Source organism: Ahaetulla prasina, chromosome 2 (genome assembly GCF_028640845.1).
Source record: "Ahaetulla prasina isolate Xishuangbanna chromosome 2, ASM2864084v1, whole genome shotgun sequence".
Classification (NCBI taxonomy): domain Eukaryota; kingdom Metazoa; phylum Chordata; class Lepidosauria; order Squamata; family Colubridae; genus Ahaetulla; species Ahaetulla prasina.
In genome coordinates this window covers 5,193,656-5,211,777 of record NC_080540.1, presented here as the reverse complement: position 1 = coordinate 5,211,777, position 18,122 = coordinate 5,193,656, and the positions used below count along the sequence as shown (strand labels likewise).

At 47.6% G+C, this 18,122-nt stretch overlaps 1 protein-coding gene across 6 annotated transcripts; it reads right to left on the bottom strand.

Annotated features, from left to right (window-relative positions):
* Positions 1-242: 242 nt before the first annotated feature.
* LOC131192683 (zinc finger and SCAN domain-containing protein 2-like) lies at positions 243-15,234 on the bottom strand. 6 transcript variants are annotated; one of them, XM_058172074.1, is made up of 6 exons: positions 15,106-15,234; positions 13,162-14,383; positions 12,573-12,786; positions 10,323-11,188; positions 6,701-6,830; positions 243-5,733 (listed from the first exon to the last, which is right to left on the bottom strand). In XM_058172074.1, exons 4-6 carry the CDS (start codon positions 11,037-11,039, stop codon positions 4,301-4,303), a joined length of 2,280 nt encoding a protein of 759 aa, XP_058028057.1. In that variant the 5' UTR covers positions 11,040-11,188; positions 12,573-12,786; positions 13,162-14,383; positions 15,106-15,234; the 3' UTR covers positions 243-4,300. The 6 variants fall into 6 exon arrangements, with proteins under 6 accessions (XP_058028057.1, XP_058028058.1, XP_058028059.1 ...); XM_058172075.1 differs by having other exon boundaries at positions 10,323-11,184; XM_058172076.1 differs by having other exon boundaries at positions 10,323-12,729.
* Between the last annotated feature and the right edge of the window lie 2,888 nt (positions 15,235-18,122).

Below are 18,122 nucleotides of genomic sequence, written 5' to 3'. Positions count from 1 at the left end.
CCTGCTTCTGGCTCCTGATCCAGGGAGGCTGGTGCTTCCGAGGTAAGTCCTGGCGGCCCTTCCCACTCACTGTCCAAGTCACTTTCTGGCAGCAGGCCCGGCTCCGAGTCACTTTCGGGCATGGGGCCAGGTTCAGGGGCGGGAGCCACAACACCATGTTTCTGACACTTCCCCCCCAACAGAAAAGAAACATACTTGACAAATGAAAAGGTTGTGTGTCAAAAACCACAAGCACCATAAAGTAGATGGAAAAGCGAATGACATTTTTATTTTGGAGATCTCTCTTAATCGGACAAAGCCAGACCCCTCTCTTTTAATAGGGCCGGTTATTACTTCCAAAATAAATAGTTTAGCTGGAAGAGTAGAAGTGCCCCCCCCCACCAGCTGGGAGATATCAAATCAAACTAGGCTTCCAAATTGCACATGGAATGTAATTGGATATCTCAGTTTTAAAGCCTGCCTCTCGGCTAGAACCTGTAAGGATTTTAATTTTTTTCAACCAAGACTTTCGTCTTCATCTGTTTTTTGTTTTTTAAAAAAAAGTACCTAAGATTTGCTCCTTGGTCTGAACATTAAATATATGATTTGTTATTTTTACCCAAACGCCAAGAAGAGATCGGAACTGTTCGGTGGGGAAAAAACTGGAAGCTAGTTTCACATTATCCTGCATCTTGATTTGTTGATAACAAGCACAACTGAGCCCAAAATTTCCATTGTTAAGTGAGACGGTTGTTAAGTGAGATTTGCCCCCATTTTATGACCCTTCTTGGCATAGTTAAGTGAATCGCTGCAATTGTTATGCATGGTTGTTAAGTGAATCTAGCTTCCCCTTTGCTGGTCGGAAGGTCACAGAAGGGGAACACGTGCCCGCCGGACACCGCAACCGTCATAAATATGAGTCAGTTGCCAAGCATCTGAATTTTGATCACGCGACCATGGGGAAGCTGCAACGGTCATAAGTCACTTTTTTTCAGTGACGTCGTAACTTCAAACGGTCACTAAATGAACTGTTGTAAGTCGAGGGCTACTTGCAACTGGCTGATTTTGTACAATGGGCCAAAGGACAAACCAAACCAACCGCTCAACAATATGTTGTGACTCTGATCAGAGAAGAACAGAAGACCGATCAGGTAGGCCAACCTACCAAGATGGAACCACGTATGTATTCCTGCACTTACGACCACAATTGGGACTGGAACAGTCATTAAGTGAGGTACCACACGAACGCACCTGATTTCACGACCTGGTTTTTTGCAACGTTCATCAAGCAAATCTTGTTCTTTTCTTGACTTTTCCTGCCACAAGCTGTTAAGAGAACAGCTGCAGTTGTTAAAATTAGTCCCAAGTACGTTGTCGAGCATCCCAATGTAGATCATGTGAATACGGGGATGCTGCAATGGTCGCTAAGGGTGAAAAATGGCCATAAGCCACTTTTTTTCAGGGCCGTTGTAATTTCGAACGGCCACTAAACGAACTGTTGTAAGTCGAGGACCACCTGTAACTCAGGCAGCATCCCCACAGCCACATAGTCTAAGTTTAGGCACTTGGTGACCAGCATGTAGGGTTGCAGCATTCCAGGGTCACCTAAACACCTTTTATTACCTTCTTAGCAAAGTCAGCGCATATGGGCCATCTCCGACGTATTCTTGGCATCACCTGTCATGACAACGTTCCAAACAGCGCAGTCTTGGAACATTCTGGAACTTCTAGCAATGTATAAACTATTGAAACAGCGAAATCTATGCTGGCTTGGGCATGTTGTGAGAATGGCTGATGGTCGGAGTCCGAAATATCTCCTGTAGGGAGAATTAATTAGTGCAGAGAAAACGCCATAGAGCAACCTTTCAGATCTCAGGGACCACTAAATTCATAATTTTAAATCCCACGGACCACTAATATGATCTGCCTAATGACCGGCTGGGTGGGCGTGGGTAGGTGGTCATGTGACTGGGTGGGTGTGGCCAACTCGATGTCACTCACGTTGAGGGGTGCCTCGCCCCCCCCCTCCCCGGCTCCTTAGGCCCCCCCGACAGGAAGCAATTGTTGGAGCTAAGCAGCCACCATGAGAAAGAGTTGGCAAAACAGCTGGTTCAGTTCAAATTGGATCTGGCCGAGAAGGAGGCTCAGCAGAAGCACCTCACTGAGGACTAGGAGCATAGGCTTTCCAAGCAGAAGGAAGACTTGCCTCTGACGGGAGTGCAAGGCCAGGTGCCGGTGCCTGGAGGTTGGTCAGCCAGTTCCAGGCCATGATGTAGTCCCAACTGGAAAAAGGCCCTCCAGCTCTTCGCCACCAGCAGCGCTTCCCTCCAGCCTTCGCCTAAAGCCTTGCACCAAGAGGCCAAAGCAGACCCCAAGTTGGAATTTCTATCCCTCTCCGATGTACACAAAAAGACTTTGAAGGGGGAGACTCTCTGCAGCAATACAAACGTTCATTGTACGTATCTGTCCCGGGGGCCGTAGTTTGAGGACCCCTGATTTAGTGCAATATAAAAAATGCAAATTATTTTTCTGCGGACCACCAAAATGTTCTCGTGGACCACTAGTGGTCCACGGGCCACCAGTTGGTGACCGCTGCCTTAGAGGGAGACCACATAAAAGGATATTTGCAAAAGGGCTCTAAAGGCCTCGAGAATGGACATTAACAACTGGGAAACCTTGACCTCTTGATTGTTGAGCTTGGAGGCTAAAGACGCAGCATGGCCTTCTCCAATTCGAAGAGACATTTGTTCGGCAGGTTGAGGCAAAGAGGCAGTCCCGGAACCAGCGAAATCTGGGGGCTGGGCAGGGGACAGAACGTACCTGCCCTCAGTGTGGAAGGGATCGCCACTCTCAAATTGGCCTTTTCAGCCACACCAGATGCTGTTTTAGGACCTCTCTCCAGAGCACGATACCACAATCTTCTGAGACTGAAGGATGCCAGTGATGAGCAAAGTCAGTGGAGGAAGCCGGATTTGCTTAATGACCATTTGATTCACTTTTAACAACTGCAGTGATTTTACTTAACAACCCGGGGGGGAGGGAGAAAAGGTCATAACATCAGGTACGCTACGCTTAACAGTTGTCTTGCTTAGCAACGGGAATTCTGGCCCCAATTGTGGCCATAAGTCAAGGACTACCTGTATGTAACTGGCCACAGTCAAATTTGAAGAGTTCGAATCTTTGGGTCTGTGAGTCATAGAAACCCACTCTTTGTTAGCAGAAAACCATTTTTGAAATATCCACGGAGATTCTCAGTCATCCCAGGTCATGGTTGTCCCAAAGGTGCTTTTTTCAAGAGGCAACTGGACTTTCCGGTTTTTTCTCTGAAGATGTTTCGCTTCTCATCCAAGAAGCTTCTTCAGCTCTGACTTCCAGTCCCCACCATCTAGTCAGAGCTGAAGAAGCTTCTTGGATGAGGAGCGAAACGTCTTCAAAGAAAGAACCAAAAAGTCCAGTTTCCTCTTGAAAAAAAGCACCTTTGAGGCATTTCTGAAATACCTCCAATACAACCCCCAGTTCCTCTTCCTCCTTTTCTTTGGAGAACCAGAGCTACAGACAGGCCGGCAAGTCAGCCAAATCAATCTTTCTAAACTTTCTAAAATCGGAGCCCTGAATTTTTTTTCAGGGGCGGGAGGCACGGGAGAATTGTGTGGAGGGAAGGGATAGAACTCCTCTCCCCAAATAATTCTGTAATTAAATTTAGATATTGTCTTAAGATGATGAACACCCGCTCCTTTTAATATTTCTCTACTTGAAAAATACGGTGGCTTCAAACACGAGATTTGGGTGCTCTTTTGTTTCCCGTAAACTACAATTCCCTTCCCTTCCAAGCGGAATTTCCTCATCTAGTTCTTATAGGTTCTCCAGGAACTAAAAAGCCAACCAGTCGGATCTGAGATCTCAAAACAAAAATGGAAGTCCCCCTTTACAGTAGACGTTTTCATTCTATTCCACAAAACCTGGCAGATTCTCTCTTTCTGGAAAAAGAAAAGATTCCCTCAGCCCTGCAGTACAGATGCGAAGTGGATTCTGAACAGGTGTGACCATCTATCTACGCTTCTGATCACCTTCTCTGGACATCGCACCATCAGCACCTCCCCAAACTACCTGTATTTTGGTCTGGGTAGATTTATGGACACACACACCTGCCAGTTTGTTGCATCATCAGTGTTCAGAAAGGAAACCCTTTGTTAGTGCACAATTGCCGAAAATGTGCCCCTCCTAGAGAACAGGTGGAGCTGCCGACGAGATACCGAAGAACCGACGTCTCCCTCAGAAAAGAAAGCTCCTACTGAGAATCCAGAGAGATCTGAGGGAGATCTCAGGAATTCCCTTCTGTGTGGATTCGCTGATGACTAATGAGGTTTGAGCTCTGAGTAAAGCTTTTCCCACAGTCCAGACATCGGTAGGGCTTCTCTCCGGTGTGAGTCCGTTCGTGTGCTACTAGGCTGGAACTTCCCCGGAAACTTTTCCCGCAGACGGAACACTGGAATGGTTTCTCTCCGGTATGGATTCTCTGGTGAGTAATGAGGTGGGATTTGTAACTGAAGCTTCTCTCGCACACCACGCACTGGAATGGCTTTTCCCCCGTGTGAATCCTCCGGTGCGCGCTGAGGCGCGAGCTGACACTAAAGCTTTTCCCACACTCCCCGCACTGGTACGGTTTTTCACCCGTGTGGATTCTCTCGTGGCTCACCACCTCGGAGCTACGGAGAAAACTCTTCCCGCAAAAGGAGCAGCGAAAGGGTTTCTCTCCCGTGTGCGCCCTCTCGTGGGCCAGGAGATCGGAGCTCTCGCTGAACGTTTTCCCGCAGTCCAAGCAGACAAAAGGTCTTTCTCCGGTGTGACTCCTTTGGTGCTTCCGGAGCCGAGAGCTGACGCTGAAGGTCTTCCCGCACTCGGCGCACTCGTATGGCTTTTCCCCCGTGTGGATTCTCTGGTGGCTGTTGAGGTACGAGCTCTGGCTGAAGCTTTTCCCGCACTCCAAGCACTTGTAAGGTTTTTCTCCCGTGTGGATCCGGTGATGGGTGATGAGGTTGGAGATGTCACTGAAGCTTTTCTCGCACACCGAGCACTGGTACGGCTTATCTCCCGTGTGGATTCGCTGGTGGCTCACGAGACCCGAATTGCGGCGGAAACTTTTGCTGCAGTACAGACATTTGTAGGGTTTCTCTCCCGTGTGGGTCCGCTCGTGAGCGATCAGCCCGGATTTCACGCTGAAACTTTTTGCACAATGGGAACACTTGTAGGGCTTCTCGCCCGTATGGGTTCTCCGGTGGGCGATGAGACTGGAGCTGACGCTGAAGCTCCGTCCACACTCCGAGCACGTGTAAGGTTTCTCGCCCGTGTGGGTTCTCTCGTGGACGATCAGGCGCGAACGAAGACTGAAACACTTCCCGCACACCGAGCATTTGTGGACTTTTTCCCCTGCGTGATCGGAACCCTGGCTGAAAGTTTCTTTGCATATAATGATCTTGACAGCTGGTTCATCATCGGCGTTCTTCTTTTCTGGTGGGGTGACGCCGAGATTTTTGTAACCCTCCACCAAAGAAATGGAGTTTTGAACCCTCTTCCTTGGAAGTTTTCTCAAGCCAACATGTTCTGGCTTCTGCTGACTTTCAGAGAGGGCTCCTGGCTCATCTGCAATGGGGACGGAGTCCGGGGTGCCTCCCTCGGATGCCTCAGGCAGCAGCTCAGGTTCTCTCGTTGCCACTTGGGGAATCCCGGCATCGTTTTTACTCGTGTGGAGCTCATCTAAAAGAAACCCCAATAAATTTGGACCAACATTAGTATAAAATTGTTCTAGGTTTGTCCTTTGAAATCAAAAGGGCAAATGAAGAAATAGCAATAGCACTTACATTTAGACCTGACAGTACTTTACAGCAGGGGTCCCCAACCTTTCAGACCTCAGGGACCACTAAATTCATAATTTTAAATCCCACGGACCACTAATATGATCTGCCTAATGACCGACTGGGTGGGTGTGGTTAGGTGGTCATGTGACTGGGTGGGTGTGGCTGATTCAATGACCAAATCGTGTCACTCACATCGAGGGGTGCCTCGCCAACCTCTACTCACCCCTCCCTGCCAGCCATTCCTCACCTACCCACCTGGGCTCCTTAGGGCCCCAACAGGAAGCAGTTGTTGGAGCTAAGCAGCCACCACGAGAAAGAGTTGGCAAAAAAGCTGAGTTCAAATTGGATCTGACTGAGAAGGAGGCTCAGCAGAAGCACCTCACTAAGGACTAGGAGCATAGGCTTTCCAAGCAGAGGGAAGAGCTGTGGGAATGCAAGGCCAGGTACCGGTGCCTGGAGGCTCAACAGGCTGAGTTGATCAGCCAGTTCCAGGCCATGATGCAGTCCCACTGGAACAAGCCCCTCCAGCTCTTCGCCACCAGCGTCACTTCCCTCCAGCCTTCGCCCAAAGCTCCGCACCAGGAGGCTGAAGCAGACCCCAAGTTGGAATTTCTGCCCACACAAAAAAAAAACCCGAAGGGGGAGACTCTCTGCAGTAACAGAAACATTCACTGCACGTATCCAGCTCAGGGGCCATAGTTTGAGGACCCCTGATTTTAGTGCAATATAAAAAAATGCAAATAATTTTTCTGTGGACTACCAAAATTTTCTCACGGACCAGCAGTTCGTGACCGCTGCACCAGAAGGTTCCGCGATGAAGCGATGCGCTTCAAGGAACTTTGAATGTCACACGAGTTGTATCTCACCTGAAGATGAGTCCTCCAGAGGCTGCTCCTGTTTAACCTCCAAACACAGTTGACTCTGCTCAGTGTCTGGCAAGATTTGGTCACTGGCCTTTGGGGAGCTCGCCCCCGTCTCCTCAAATAACTCAGGCACCTGGAAAAACAGGGAAAATCCCATTCAAGGATGAGGAGAACAGTGCTGACTGGAAGAGTTCCATAATTGTGATCGATGATATTTTCTTCTCCCCCCACAATTAAAAATCATCAAGACCAGCATTTCTCCAACCTGGCAACTTTTAAGATAGGCGGACTTCAACTCCCAGAATTCCTCAGCCAACAGGCAGGCTGGGGGAATTCTGGGAGTTGAAGTCCATGCCTTAATATTGCCAAACTTAAGAAACACCGATCTCGAGAAGTAAGTTGTCCTTCACATACAACTACAACCGGGACCAGAAATGTATTGTTAAGTCATACGGTTGTTAAGCGAGGCAACGTGTGACTGCGCCCAATTTTATGACATTCCTACCACAGTTGTTAAGTGGATCACTATGGCTGTTAAGGAAGACACCAGGTAATTATGTTTTGCAACCTTGCTGGCTTCCCGTTGTGACTCCAGCCCCCGAACCTGGCCCCATGCCCAACAGTGACTCCAAGAGTGAGAGGGAAGGGCCAGTAAGGCTTACCTCAGGAGCACAGATTCCTTTGGCCCGGCTCCAGGAGCCAGAACCAGACCAGTTGGAGGACATAATGAGGCCGTTATCCCCTGATTCCTCCCTTCCCCCGGCTACGCCTTCAGACCCAGCTGATAATAATAATAATCAAGCTTGGATCGACCCGCGCTTCAGAAGATTAGAGAGGCGGCGTCATCAAAAGGAAGGGTGGGGATATATAAGGAGCTTTGGGACTGCTCTTACTCCACGGGAAGCAAAAGTTTAGCTGAACCGTTTCAAAAAGAGCTGAAAGTCTTGCTAAGTGAGTCATTTGTTTGAACCTTGGCAGGCAGCTGCAATTTCTCTGCCAGGACTGATAAGAGCCGTGAATCCACTGGCTGAAGGCCAGCTCGTTAGTCCGAAGTGGGAAAGGAGACAGAACATCCCCATTGACTTTGTGGGAAATCGGCTGGGAAGGTCCCAAATGGTGATCACATGACCATGGGAGGCTCTGGACTTGGCAAATGCCAGCTGGTTGCCAAGTACCCGAATTACAGTCATATGGCTATGGGGACACTATGACGATCGTAAGTGCATGAGCAAGGTAAGTCACTTTTTTAGTGTTGTTGTAACTTTGAATGGCCGTTAAATAAATAGTCGTAAGTCGAGGACTGCCTGTACCCAGCAGGAGGTTAGATAAACAGAGGACAATCCTAAATTGCTTGGATTCCCTCTTCAGGATTATATAACAATTAATTTTACCTTATTTTTTTTCCTCTTAGTTATTATAAGGTAAAGGTTCCGCCGCACATATGTGCTAGTCATTCCTGACTCTAGGGGGCGGTGCTCATCTCCGTTTCAAAGCCAAAGAGCCAGCGCTGTCCAAAGACGTCTCCGTGGTCATGTGGCCGGCATGACTCAACGCCAAAGGCGCACGGAACGCTGTTCCCATCAAAGGTGGTTGTTATTTATCGACTTGCATTTTTTAATGTGCTTTTGAACTGCTACGTTGGCAGAAGTTGGGACAAGTAATGGGAGCTCACCACGTTACGTGGCACTAGGGATTCGAACCGCTGAACTGCCGTCCTTTCGATCGACAAGCTCAGCGTCTTAGCCACAGGGGGAAGGGGGGAAAAGAAGGGATGGTTTTGTGGGAGGGGCAACCGCATGTGCGCCTGAGTATCCAATATGTTAGTGGTGAAACTTTTTTTTTTTTTTGCATTTATATCCCACCCTTCTCTGAAGACTCAGGGCGGCTTACACTATGTTAGCAATAGTCTTTATCCTATTTGTGTATTTATATACAAAGTCAACTTATTGCCCCCCAAAAATCTGGGTCCTCATTTTACCTACCTTATAAAGGATGGAAGGCTGAGTCAACCTTGCATTTGGGACTAGAACCTGCAGTTTGCAGGCAGCTGTTAAGACTCAGACTGTCTTACCAGTCTGAGCCACAGAGGCCTTCATTCATTTGTACATTATACAGATGCTCACATACAGGCCAGCCACTCTGGGTCCTCAGTTTACCTACCCCAAAAGGGTTGGGGACCCCCGGTACAGCTCTTTCCTTGCGTGTCATACCATTTACGTATAAACGACCATCATTCAACAGAATTACCGTGTTTCTCAGAAAATAAGACCGAGTCTTATTTTCTTTTAGACTTAAAAATAAGTACTTGGGCTTATTTTTGAGACAGGCCTTACTTTTTTTGAGGTACAACAGGCCAAACTTGGGTGAGTTGGATGCGCCGTGGACGCACCGTCGCCTCCATTCCGAACCTTCAGCATTTGGAATGAAGGCTTTTTGGCGAACGGGAGAAAAATGGGGAGGGGGATTTTCCTGCCTGCTGTCTCTTCCTTCAGTCTCTGCTGAGCTTGAGGAATGGATGACAGGCAGGAAATTCCCCCTCTCCATTTCCCTCCCATTCGCTAAAAAGCCTCCCCAAAAGAGGGAAAAAGCAAATCTGTTGGTCGTGGAGCTGCCGGCTTCGGGGAAGTGGCCGAACGAGCAGAAGTGCTGTGCACAGAAAGAGAAGGGCAAAAGCGGTATTGTTCTGTCCCCCCTCGCCTCCGTCTGAGTGATGACTTAATTAGCTGGCACTATCAGCTCTGGCAGCAAACTAGCGAGTGTCTGCCAAGTGACTCTGTTATCTCCCTTGATGCCGATGAGTCAACAAACAGTACTTCAGCTCTTAGTTAAGCAGTTGATTTCCCTGCTAAGAAGAGGCATAGCAGCTCTTGCTGCTTTTATATCCTGTGGGGTGTGGCTCCATGACTCAGCACTTCCTAGGCCTGCCCCACCCCTGCTTCTGTTGTTCCCTCCTCTCCTGCCTACGGTCCAGCCAGGCCTGATTGCCATCAGCTGGGTCTGGAGGTGTGGCCTGGGGAGGAAAGAGTCAGGGGACGGAGGCTTCGTTATCTCCTCCACCTGGCCTGCCTCTGGCTCCTGGAGCTGAGCCAGGGAAGCCGGTGCTCCTGAGGTAAGTCCTGATGGCCCTTCCCCCTCACTTTCCAAGTCACTTTCTGGCAGGGGGCCTGGCTCGGGGGGCGCAGACACAACAGGTATTTGCACAGCTCCAAAGGGCCAGCGGGCTGCAGCCAGACAGTTGCACCCCACCGCACCCACACCACCACTCATGCTGGCTACGCCCATCCGCCAGGCTTATTTTCGTGGTAGGGCCCACCCCAAAAAATTAGGGTTGGCCTTATTATTGGGGTGGGTCGTGTTTTTGGAGAAACATGGTACAAATCTTGTTGTTATTGACTAAAGATCCAGATAAACATGCTTGAACAACTGTTAAAAACTTCAGCGTGCAGAAGGTAAGGTTGATCAATTCAGTTGCAATTTACTGAAACAGAAACAAATCTGATTCAATACCCCCTTAAGGAGGAATCCTACCCCAAACTGTTTACAACCTTCAAATGTTTTACGCTTGGAACGCTTTGCAGAAGTGTTAATCCTGCAACACCAATCTATTCTCCTGAAAATCTATTACCTGCTGAGTCGGTCTCTCAACTTCTTGTTGGCTCAAGAGGAAGTCTTCAGCCAGAGTCACCGCCTGGGCACAAGTCTCAGGGCAGCCATCTTTGACCCAGCCCTGGATCTTTGTGGGCAGGATGGCCAAGAACTGCTCCAGGACCAGCAGCTCCAGGATCTGCTCCTTGGTGTGCCTCTCCGGCTTTAGCCACCGGTGGCACAGGAACCAGAGACGGCTGCAGGCTTCCCGGGGACCGTCAACCTCTCGGTATAAGAACCGTCGGAAATGCTGCCGCTGGACTTCAGTGCTGATCGCGTCCACCCGCAAGATGGCTGCCTTCACCTTCCCGTAGTCTCCAATCTCCTTGTCCTCAAAGGCTTCTCCTTCGTCTTTGAGGCCTGGGATGAGCTGGGACATCCATTTTCCGGGGTGAGTTTTGACCGCCTTTTCAATGGAGGTCAGCAATAAATCATCCCAGCGTTGGGAAGCCGGGAACGGAGCATGCCCAGGTTGAGATGGAGATCTTGCCTTCATCCCTGGGACATCTTTCCCATGAGATGTTCTCTCTTCGTTTTTCAGCAGGCCGACATGGTTGCTCATCCCTGTTCCTTCAGAAACATCTCCAGGACTTGCCACATACTGTCCTTCTGCTTCCTCCTCTTGCTGTTCCACTGGAAGATAACCCTGTCGATCCCGGGGGCTCATCAAGTCTTCCTCTTCCTCCTTGGAGGCCATTTCAGCTCCCCCAGGGCAGAGTGACTTTGGTCCAGCTTGGTTTCCTCCCTTCCCTTTCAATTCTTTGTGTCTACTGGCTTTGGGTCCCAATTTGGTTGAAATGACGAAAGTCCAACCTTGGTCGGCTTGCAGCCACTCAAGAAATCTGCCTGCCACAAGGAGATAAATGTCATTACATCGGGTTATTTAAAAGAGCTGCTGAGATAGAAGAACTATTACTGCCTTCTCCAACCAGGGGACCCTCTAGACCAGGGGTCTCCAACCTTAGTAACTTTAAGGCTTGTGGACTTTAAGGCTTGTGGAGCTTTGCTGGCTGAGGAATCTGGTGTTGTGCCTCGTCCGCTTTCCCTGCAGCCGGGCCTGTCTTATCTGCTTCCGAACGCTGAGGAATGTCCTAGCATGCCTCCTGGCCCCAGCCCTGGCTCCATGCCCAGACAGGCCGAGGAGGAAGAAGTGCCTCCAGCCCCCAGCTCTGGCTCCATGCCCAGGCAAACGGAGCAACTAGACCCCTCCCCCACAGCATGTGTGCCTGAGGAAGGTCAATTACCAACAGCTGCAGACTGGAGTGACCCTCGCTTCAGGAGAACTGATAGGCGGCGGCAACAGAAGGAAGGGCGGGGCAGGCCTGGATAAGTGCTGAGTCATGGAGCCACACCCCACAGCCTATATAAAGGATCTGCTTTCTGGCATTCTCTGAGTCAGGCAAAGTCTACCTTATCTTGCTGAAGTCGCTTTCTGGTCTCCTGCCTGCCCTGAGGACTTTGCTAGGACTTTGGCAGAGCTGCAGAGGCAAGCCTGATTCGGATTTCCCTGACCCGGCCGTCAGCGGAGGAGTGGAACACAACATCTGGGAGTTGAAGTCCACAAGCCTTAAAGTTACTAAGATTGGAGACCCCTGCTCTAGACTTCATTTCCCAGAATTCTCCAGGCAGAACGGCTATTGCAGAGAATTCTGGGAGCACAGATATTGGTCTCAGCCGTGGCCGTGCTGACTGGACACTGACAAAGGATCCCAGAGTTCTCCAGTCACGGCTGAGAATTCTGGGAGTACATAATTTAGAATTCAGGCAGCAGAGAGGAGTGAGAAAGCAAAAGCCAAGAGGAGCAACAGAGAAAAAGAATCAGATCAAGAAGTGAGAGAGAGAGAGAGAATAGACAGGGAGAACCAGGAGCCTCTGGATTTCGATTCCCAGAATTCTTCTGTCAGTGTGGCCGTTGCTGAGAATTTGGGGACTACAGATTTCTCTAGACGAGTGTTATTCAAGCGTGGCAAGTTGAAGAGATGTGAAGAATAGCCCTGTGGAACTCTGGGAGTTGAAGTCCATACATCCCCCAGTTGTCAAGCTTGAAAAACTGGAAGCAGAAACAGCACTGTGCATCTACTGGTCCCTCTTTAAAGCAGCTGCGTCTGTTCCTGAGTTTGCACAGTGGCCCTTCAAGAAAATGCATGTGTCAGGCTGCCTCTGACTATAACTAGGAAAGAATACACCTTGACTTCATTTGCAAATAAAGAAAAGTACTTTTACTAATTACATCTGGATTGCAGCAGGGTTAAAGTTGAATCTGAGACAGAATATGGCTGACAATCTGTATCACCCTATTCCTCCCTCCTCTGTCCCAAAAGGTCATCAGATCTGGTCCAATGCCAGCTCCTTCCCGGGGTCCCGGGGTAATCTTCTTCCGCAGGTCTCTGGTTGTCAATCAAATCAGGAATGCAATGTCCGTTAGCGTTCGCGCCCAAACATTCCTGTTGAATTCAAAACATTAATCTCCCCTCCCACCTTAATTATGTCAGACCGACACTCTTAAAGGCCCCTCTCTTCTTAACTTGAATCCAATAGCTATTTACATTAGAAATTAGAAATACAATCCCATTCTATCTAACAACTGAATATAAGGAGCACAAAGAGATACGAAGTTTGGAGTGGAGGCTGACAGCATGTTTGACTTAAAAAGGGATCCATAGCGCCCCCACACCTCATTCACCTTGATGTACCTGCTGACACCTGCTCAACTCAAATGATATTTAATACCATAGAACTATAGGCTTTCCTGAGCTAAAAACATACAAGCTTGTCAAAATTATGTCCTTGTACAACTGTTATAGCTTAGTCCCACCTACCTGGAGTAGAAACCCATTGATGTCAATGGCGCTGGAAGGAACGAAGGAATAGAATAGAATAGAATGGAATGGAATGGAATAGAATTTTTATTGGCCAAGTGTGATTAGACACACAAGAAATTCGTCTTGGTGCATGTGCTCCCAGTGTACAGAAAAGGAAGGAACAAAGGACTAGAATAGAATAGACTAGACTAGACTAGACTAGACTAGACTAGACTAGACTAGAATAGAATAGAATAGAATAGAATTTTTATTGGCCAAGTGTGATTAGACACACAAGGAATTTGTCTTGGTGCATATTCTCTCAGTGTACATAAAAGAAAAGGAAGGAAGGAAGGAATAGAATAGAATAGAATAGAATAGAATAGAATAGAATGGAATGGAATGGAATGGAATGGAATGGAATAGAATAGAATTTTTATTGGCCAAGTGTGATTAGACACACAAGAAATTCGTCTTGGTGCATATGCTCTCAGTGTACATAAAAGAAAAGGAAGGAAGGAACAAAGGACTAGAATAGAATAGAATAGAATAGAATAGAATAGAATAGAATAGAATAGAATAGAATAAAATTTTTATTGGCCAAGTGTGATTAGACACACAAGGAATTTGTCTTGGTGCATATGCTCTCAGTGTACATAAAAGAAAAGGAAGGAAGGAACAAAGGACTAGAATAGAATAGAATAGAATAGAATAGAATAGAATAGAATAGAATAGAATAGAATAGAATAGAACAGAACAGAACAGAACAGAATAAAATTTTTATTGGCCAAGTGTGATTAGACACACAAGGAATTTGTCTTGGTGCATATGCTCTCAGTGTACATAAAAGAAAAGGAAGGAAGGAAGGAAGGAATAGAATAGAATAGAATAGAATAGAATAGAATAGAATAGAACAGAACAGAACAGAACAGAATAAAATTTTTATTGGCCAAGTGTGATTAGACACACAAGGAATTTGTCTTGGTGCAAATGCTCTCAGTGTACATATAAGAATAGAATAGAATAGAATAGAATAGAATAGAATAGAATAGAATAGAATAGAATAGAATAGAATTTTTTACTGGCCAAGTATGATTGGATACACAAGGAATTTGTCTTGGTGCAGATGCTCTCAGTGTACATAAAAGAAAAGGAAGGAAGGAAGGAAGGAAGGGATATTCCTTAAGTGTGCTTGAGCCCTGTGTCCAGCTGTAACTCTGTGCCTCCAGCAGAGAATCGCCTACAGAGGAAAAGATAAAAACAAAAGAGGAGGGGAAAAGTTAGAGACACATTCTTGGCAACAAAACCATGGGAATTTACTGAAAAGGGAGGGGGCATTTTCAGGATGCCACATTCCAAACCAAGCCACGTTTCTGGACAGACTTCCCTCCGCTTGTTCCTTGGGCTGACTAAAAGGTCTCTTGGCTTGCGCCTCGTTATTTGGCTGGGGCTTCATTAACTGGAAGTTTTTAAGAAGAGACTGGACAGCCCCATGTCTGAAATGGTATATAGCAGGGGTCTCCAACCTTGGCAACTTTAAGCCTGGCGGACTTCAACTCCCAGAACCCCCCAGCCAGCAAAGCTGGCTGGGGAATTCTGGGAGTTGAAGTCCTCCAGGCTTAAAGTTGCCAAGGTTGGAGACCCCTGCTATATAGGATCCCCTGCTTGAGCAAGGGGGGTTAGACTAGAAGGCCTCCAAGGTCCCTTTCCAGCTATTCTGATGGATGGATGGAGCGACCCGCATAGAATGTTCCCCCCCCTCCCCCCATTGAACAGAATGCCAGACAGAAAGAATGGATGGGTGGACAGACAGACAGACAGAGGGAAGCCACACTTCGTGCAAGCGGGGCTGCAATTGCAAAGAAGCGGGAAAGATCCACTGCCAGGAATCCTCCATCGCGAGGAATCGCAATCGGGATCCGGGCAGAGATCAGGCGGGCGGGCTTCCCTCCCAAAACTCACCTCTGCAGCAGGACCGAACCCGGGTCTGGCCCGGGGCAGGCGAGAGAGCAAAGCCCGGGATTGCAACCCACCAATCTCGTTTTTTTTTCTCTCTCTCTCTCTCTTTCCCCCCCACCTCCCTTTGCAACTCGCCCCTTTCTCCTCCCCCTCCAGCAACAGGAAGGAACCGGGCGGCCATCGAACCCGCCGCGCAAGTTTCTTCCCGGCCCTTCTGGCCGGCGGCAAACTCGATGGTTTTAACCCTTCGCGGGCAGGGGAGGAACGGGGAAGACCCCTTTGAATGGGTTCTTTTAGAATAGAATAGAATAGAATAGAATAGAATAGAATAGAATAGAATAGAATAGAATTTTATTGGCCAAGTGTGATTGGACACACAAGGAATTTGTCTTGGTGCATATGCTCTCAGTCTACATAAAAGAAAAGATACGTTCATCAAGGTACAACATTTACAACACAATTGATGATCAATATATCAATATAAATCATAAGGATTGCCAGCAACAAGTTATAGTCATACAGTCATAAGTGGAAAGAGATTGGTGATGGGAACTATGAAACGATTAATAGTAGTGCAGATTCAGTAAATAGTCTGACAGTGTTGAGGGAATTATTTGTTTAGCAGAGTGATGGCCTTCGGGAAGAAACTGTTCTTGTGTCTAGTTGTTCTGGTGTGCAGTGCTCTATAGCGTCGTTTTGAGGGTAGGAGTTGAAACAGTTTATGTCCAGGATGCGAGGGATCTGCAAATATTTTCACGGCCCTCTTCTTGATTCGTGCAGTATACAGGTCCTCAATGGAAGGCAAGTTGGTAGCAATTATTTTTTCTGCAGTTCTAATTATCCTCTGAAGTCTGTGTCTTTCTTGTTGGGTTGCAGAACCGAACCAGACAGTTATAGAGGTGCAAATGACAGACTCAATAATTCCTCTGTAGAATTGGATCAGCAGCTCCTTGGGCAGTTTGAGCTTACTGAGTTGGCGCAGAAAGAACAGTCTTTGTTGTCCTTTTTTAATGATGTTTTTGATGTTAGCTGTCCATTTGAGATCTTGCGATATGATAGAACCCAGAAATTTTGAAAAGTCCTGGAAAAAAAAGCCCCTTTGAGACAATCACGACAATCACGAGGACAGAATTTCTACGGATTTTTAGCTATGCGATTTGGGATGGACACCCTTTGAATGGTGTGGGAGTATGAACGGATTTCCAGAGGAAAAACTGCAGATTACAGTATCAAGAGTCGGAAGGGACCTTGGAGGTCTTCTAGTCCAGCCCCCTTCTCAGGGGGAAAAACCTTATACAAGTAGTCCTCGATTTACGACCCCAATAGTTCTGTTGCTAAGTGAGATATTTGCTATTGCTAAGTGACTTTTGCCCCGTTTTACAACTTTTTCTTGCCCCTGTTGTTCAGTGGATCACTGCAGGTGTTAAGTTAGTAACAGTGTTGTTCAGTGAATCTGGCTTCCTCATAGACTTGGCTTGTCACAAGGCTGCCAAAGGAGATCACATGACCCCAGGACACTTAAATATTAACCAATTGCCAAGCGTCTGAATTTTGATCACGTTGACCGTTGGGATGCAACCGTTGCAACAGTCGTAAGTGTGAAAAACGGTCAGAATTCACTTTTTTCAGTGCTGTTGTAACTTTGAACAGTCACTAAATGAGCTTTCGTAATTTGAGAACTACCTGTACTATTGCAGAGAAATAATTGTCCAATCTCTTCTTAAAAACCTCCAGTGTTGGAGCAATCACAACGTCTCCAGGAGGGCTTTTTACCAAGTTCGCTTGGTCCGCCAGTTGCGTCCCTTCCTTGACCGGGATGCCTTATGCACGGTCACTCACGCTCTGGTTACATCTAGGTTGGATTACTGCAATGCTCTCTACATGGGGCTGCCCTTGAGGTGCACCCGGAGGCTACAGTTAGTCCAGAATGTGGCTGCGCGAGTGGTAACGGGAGCACTGTGGCTCCCACGTCACCACTACTCCGTAGCCTGCACTGGCTTCCTGTGGTTTTCCGGGTGCGCTTCAAGATTTTGGTTACCACCTTTAAAGCGCTCCATGGCTTAGGACCCGGGTACTTACGAGACCGCCTGCTGTTACCCTATGCCTCCCACCGACCCGTACGCTCTCACAGAGAGGGTCTCCTCAGGGTGCCGTCCGCCAAACAGTGTCGGCTGGCAGCCCCCAGGAACAGGGCCTTCTCTGTGGGGGCACCGACGCTCTGGAACGAACTTCCCCCTGGCTTATGTCAAGTGCCTGATCTTCGGACTTTTCCGTCGTGAGCTCAAAACACACCTATTTATTCAAGCGGGACTGGCATAATAGTGTCAAATTTTAATTTGGGGTTTTATTAATATTTTTAAAATTTTAAAACTAAATTTTAATATTCAGCCTTTTTGTAATTTGCTAGGTTTTAAATGTTTTAACTTGTATATATTTCGTGTTTTATCTTGGCTGTACACCGCCCTGAGTCCTTCGGGAGAAGGGCGGTATAAAAATTTAATTAAATAAATAAATAAATAAAAATAAACTTCTGGTGGCAAGTCGTTCCACTGGTTCATTGTTCGGTAAGGAAATTTCTCCTTAGTTCTAGGTTGCTTTTCTCCTTGATTAGTTTTCACTCGTTGCTTCTTGTCCTGCCTTCAGGTGCTTTGGAGAATAACTTGACTCCCTCTTATTTGTGGCAGCCCCTGAGATCTTCCGAAACAGCCTTTAATCCATAAAGAGAAAGAGCTTCCATCAGACTTGAGGAGCCTCTGGGGAACCAGGTGTCCGGATCAAGGGGCTCACAAGGGATCCCGCCCTGTGTTTGGAGGGGGCGGGGAGATGCCAGAAGCCACCCTGAAGTAGCCAAAAGGAGTCAGGTGGATTCCAGCTTCTGAGCACATCAACAACTACAGTGCATTTACTAAGTATTCAGGCCAACAGAACTAGACACAAGAACATTTTTTTCCCGAAGGCCATCACTCTGCTAAACAAATAATTCCCTCAACACTGTCAAACTATTTACTAAATCTGCACTA

Bases quoted from the DNA above. Each gene is read 5' to 3' on its own strand.
- LOC131192683 (XM_058172072.1), bottom strand. The intron at 6,831-10,322 runs GTAATAGATTTT...CTGTTTTTCCAG, and splicing joins TTGAGAGACCGACTCAGCAG to GTGCCTGAGTTATTTGAGGA. The intron at 5,734-6,700 runs GTGAGATACAAC...GGTTTCTTTTAG, and splicing joins TCTGGAGGACTCATCTTCAG to ATGAGCTCCACACGAGTAAA.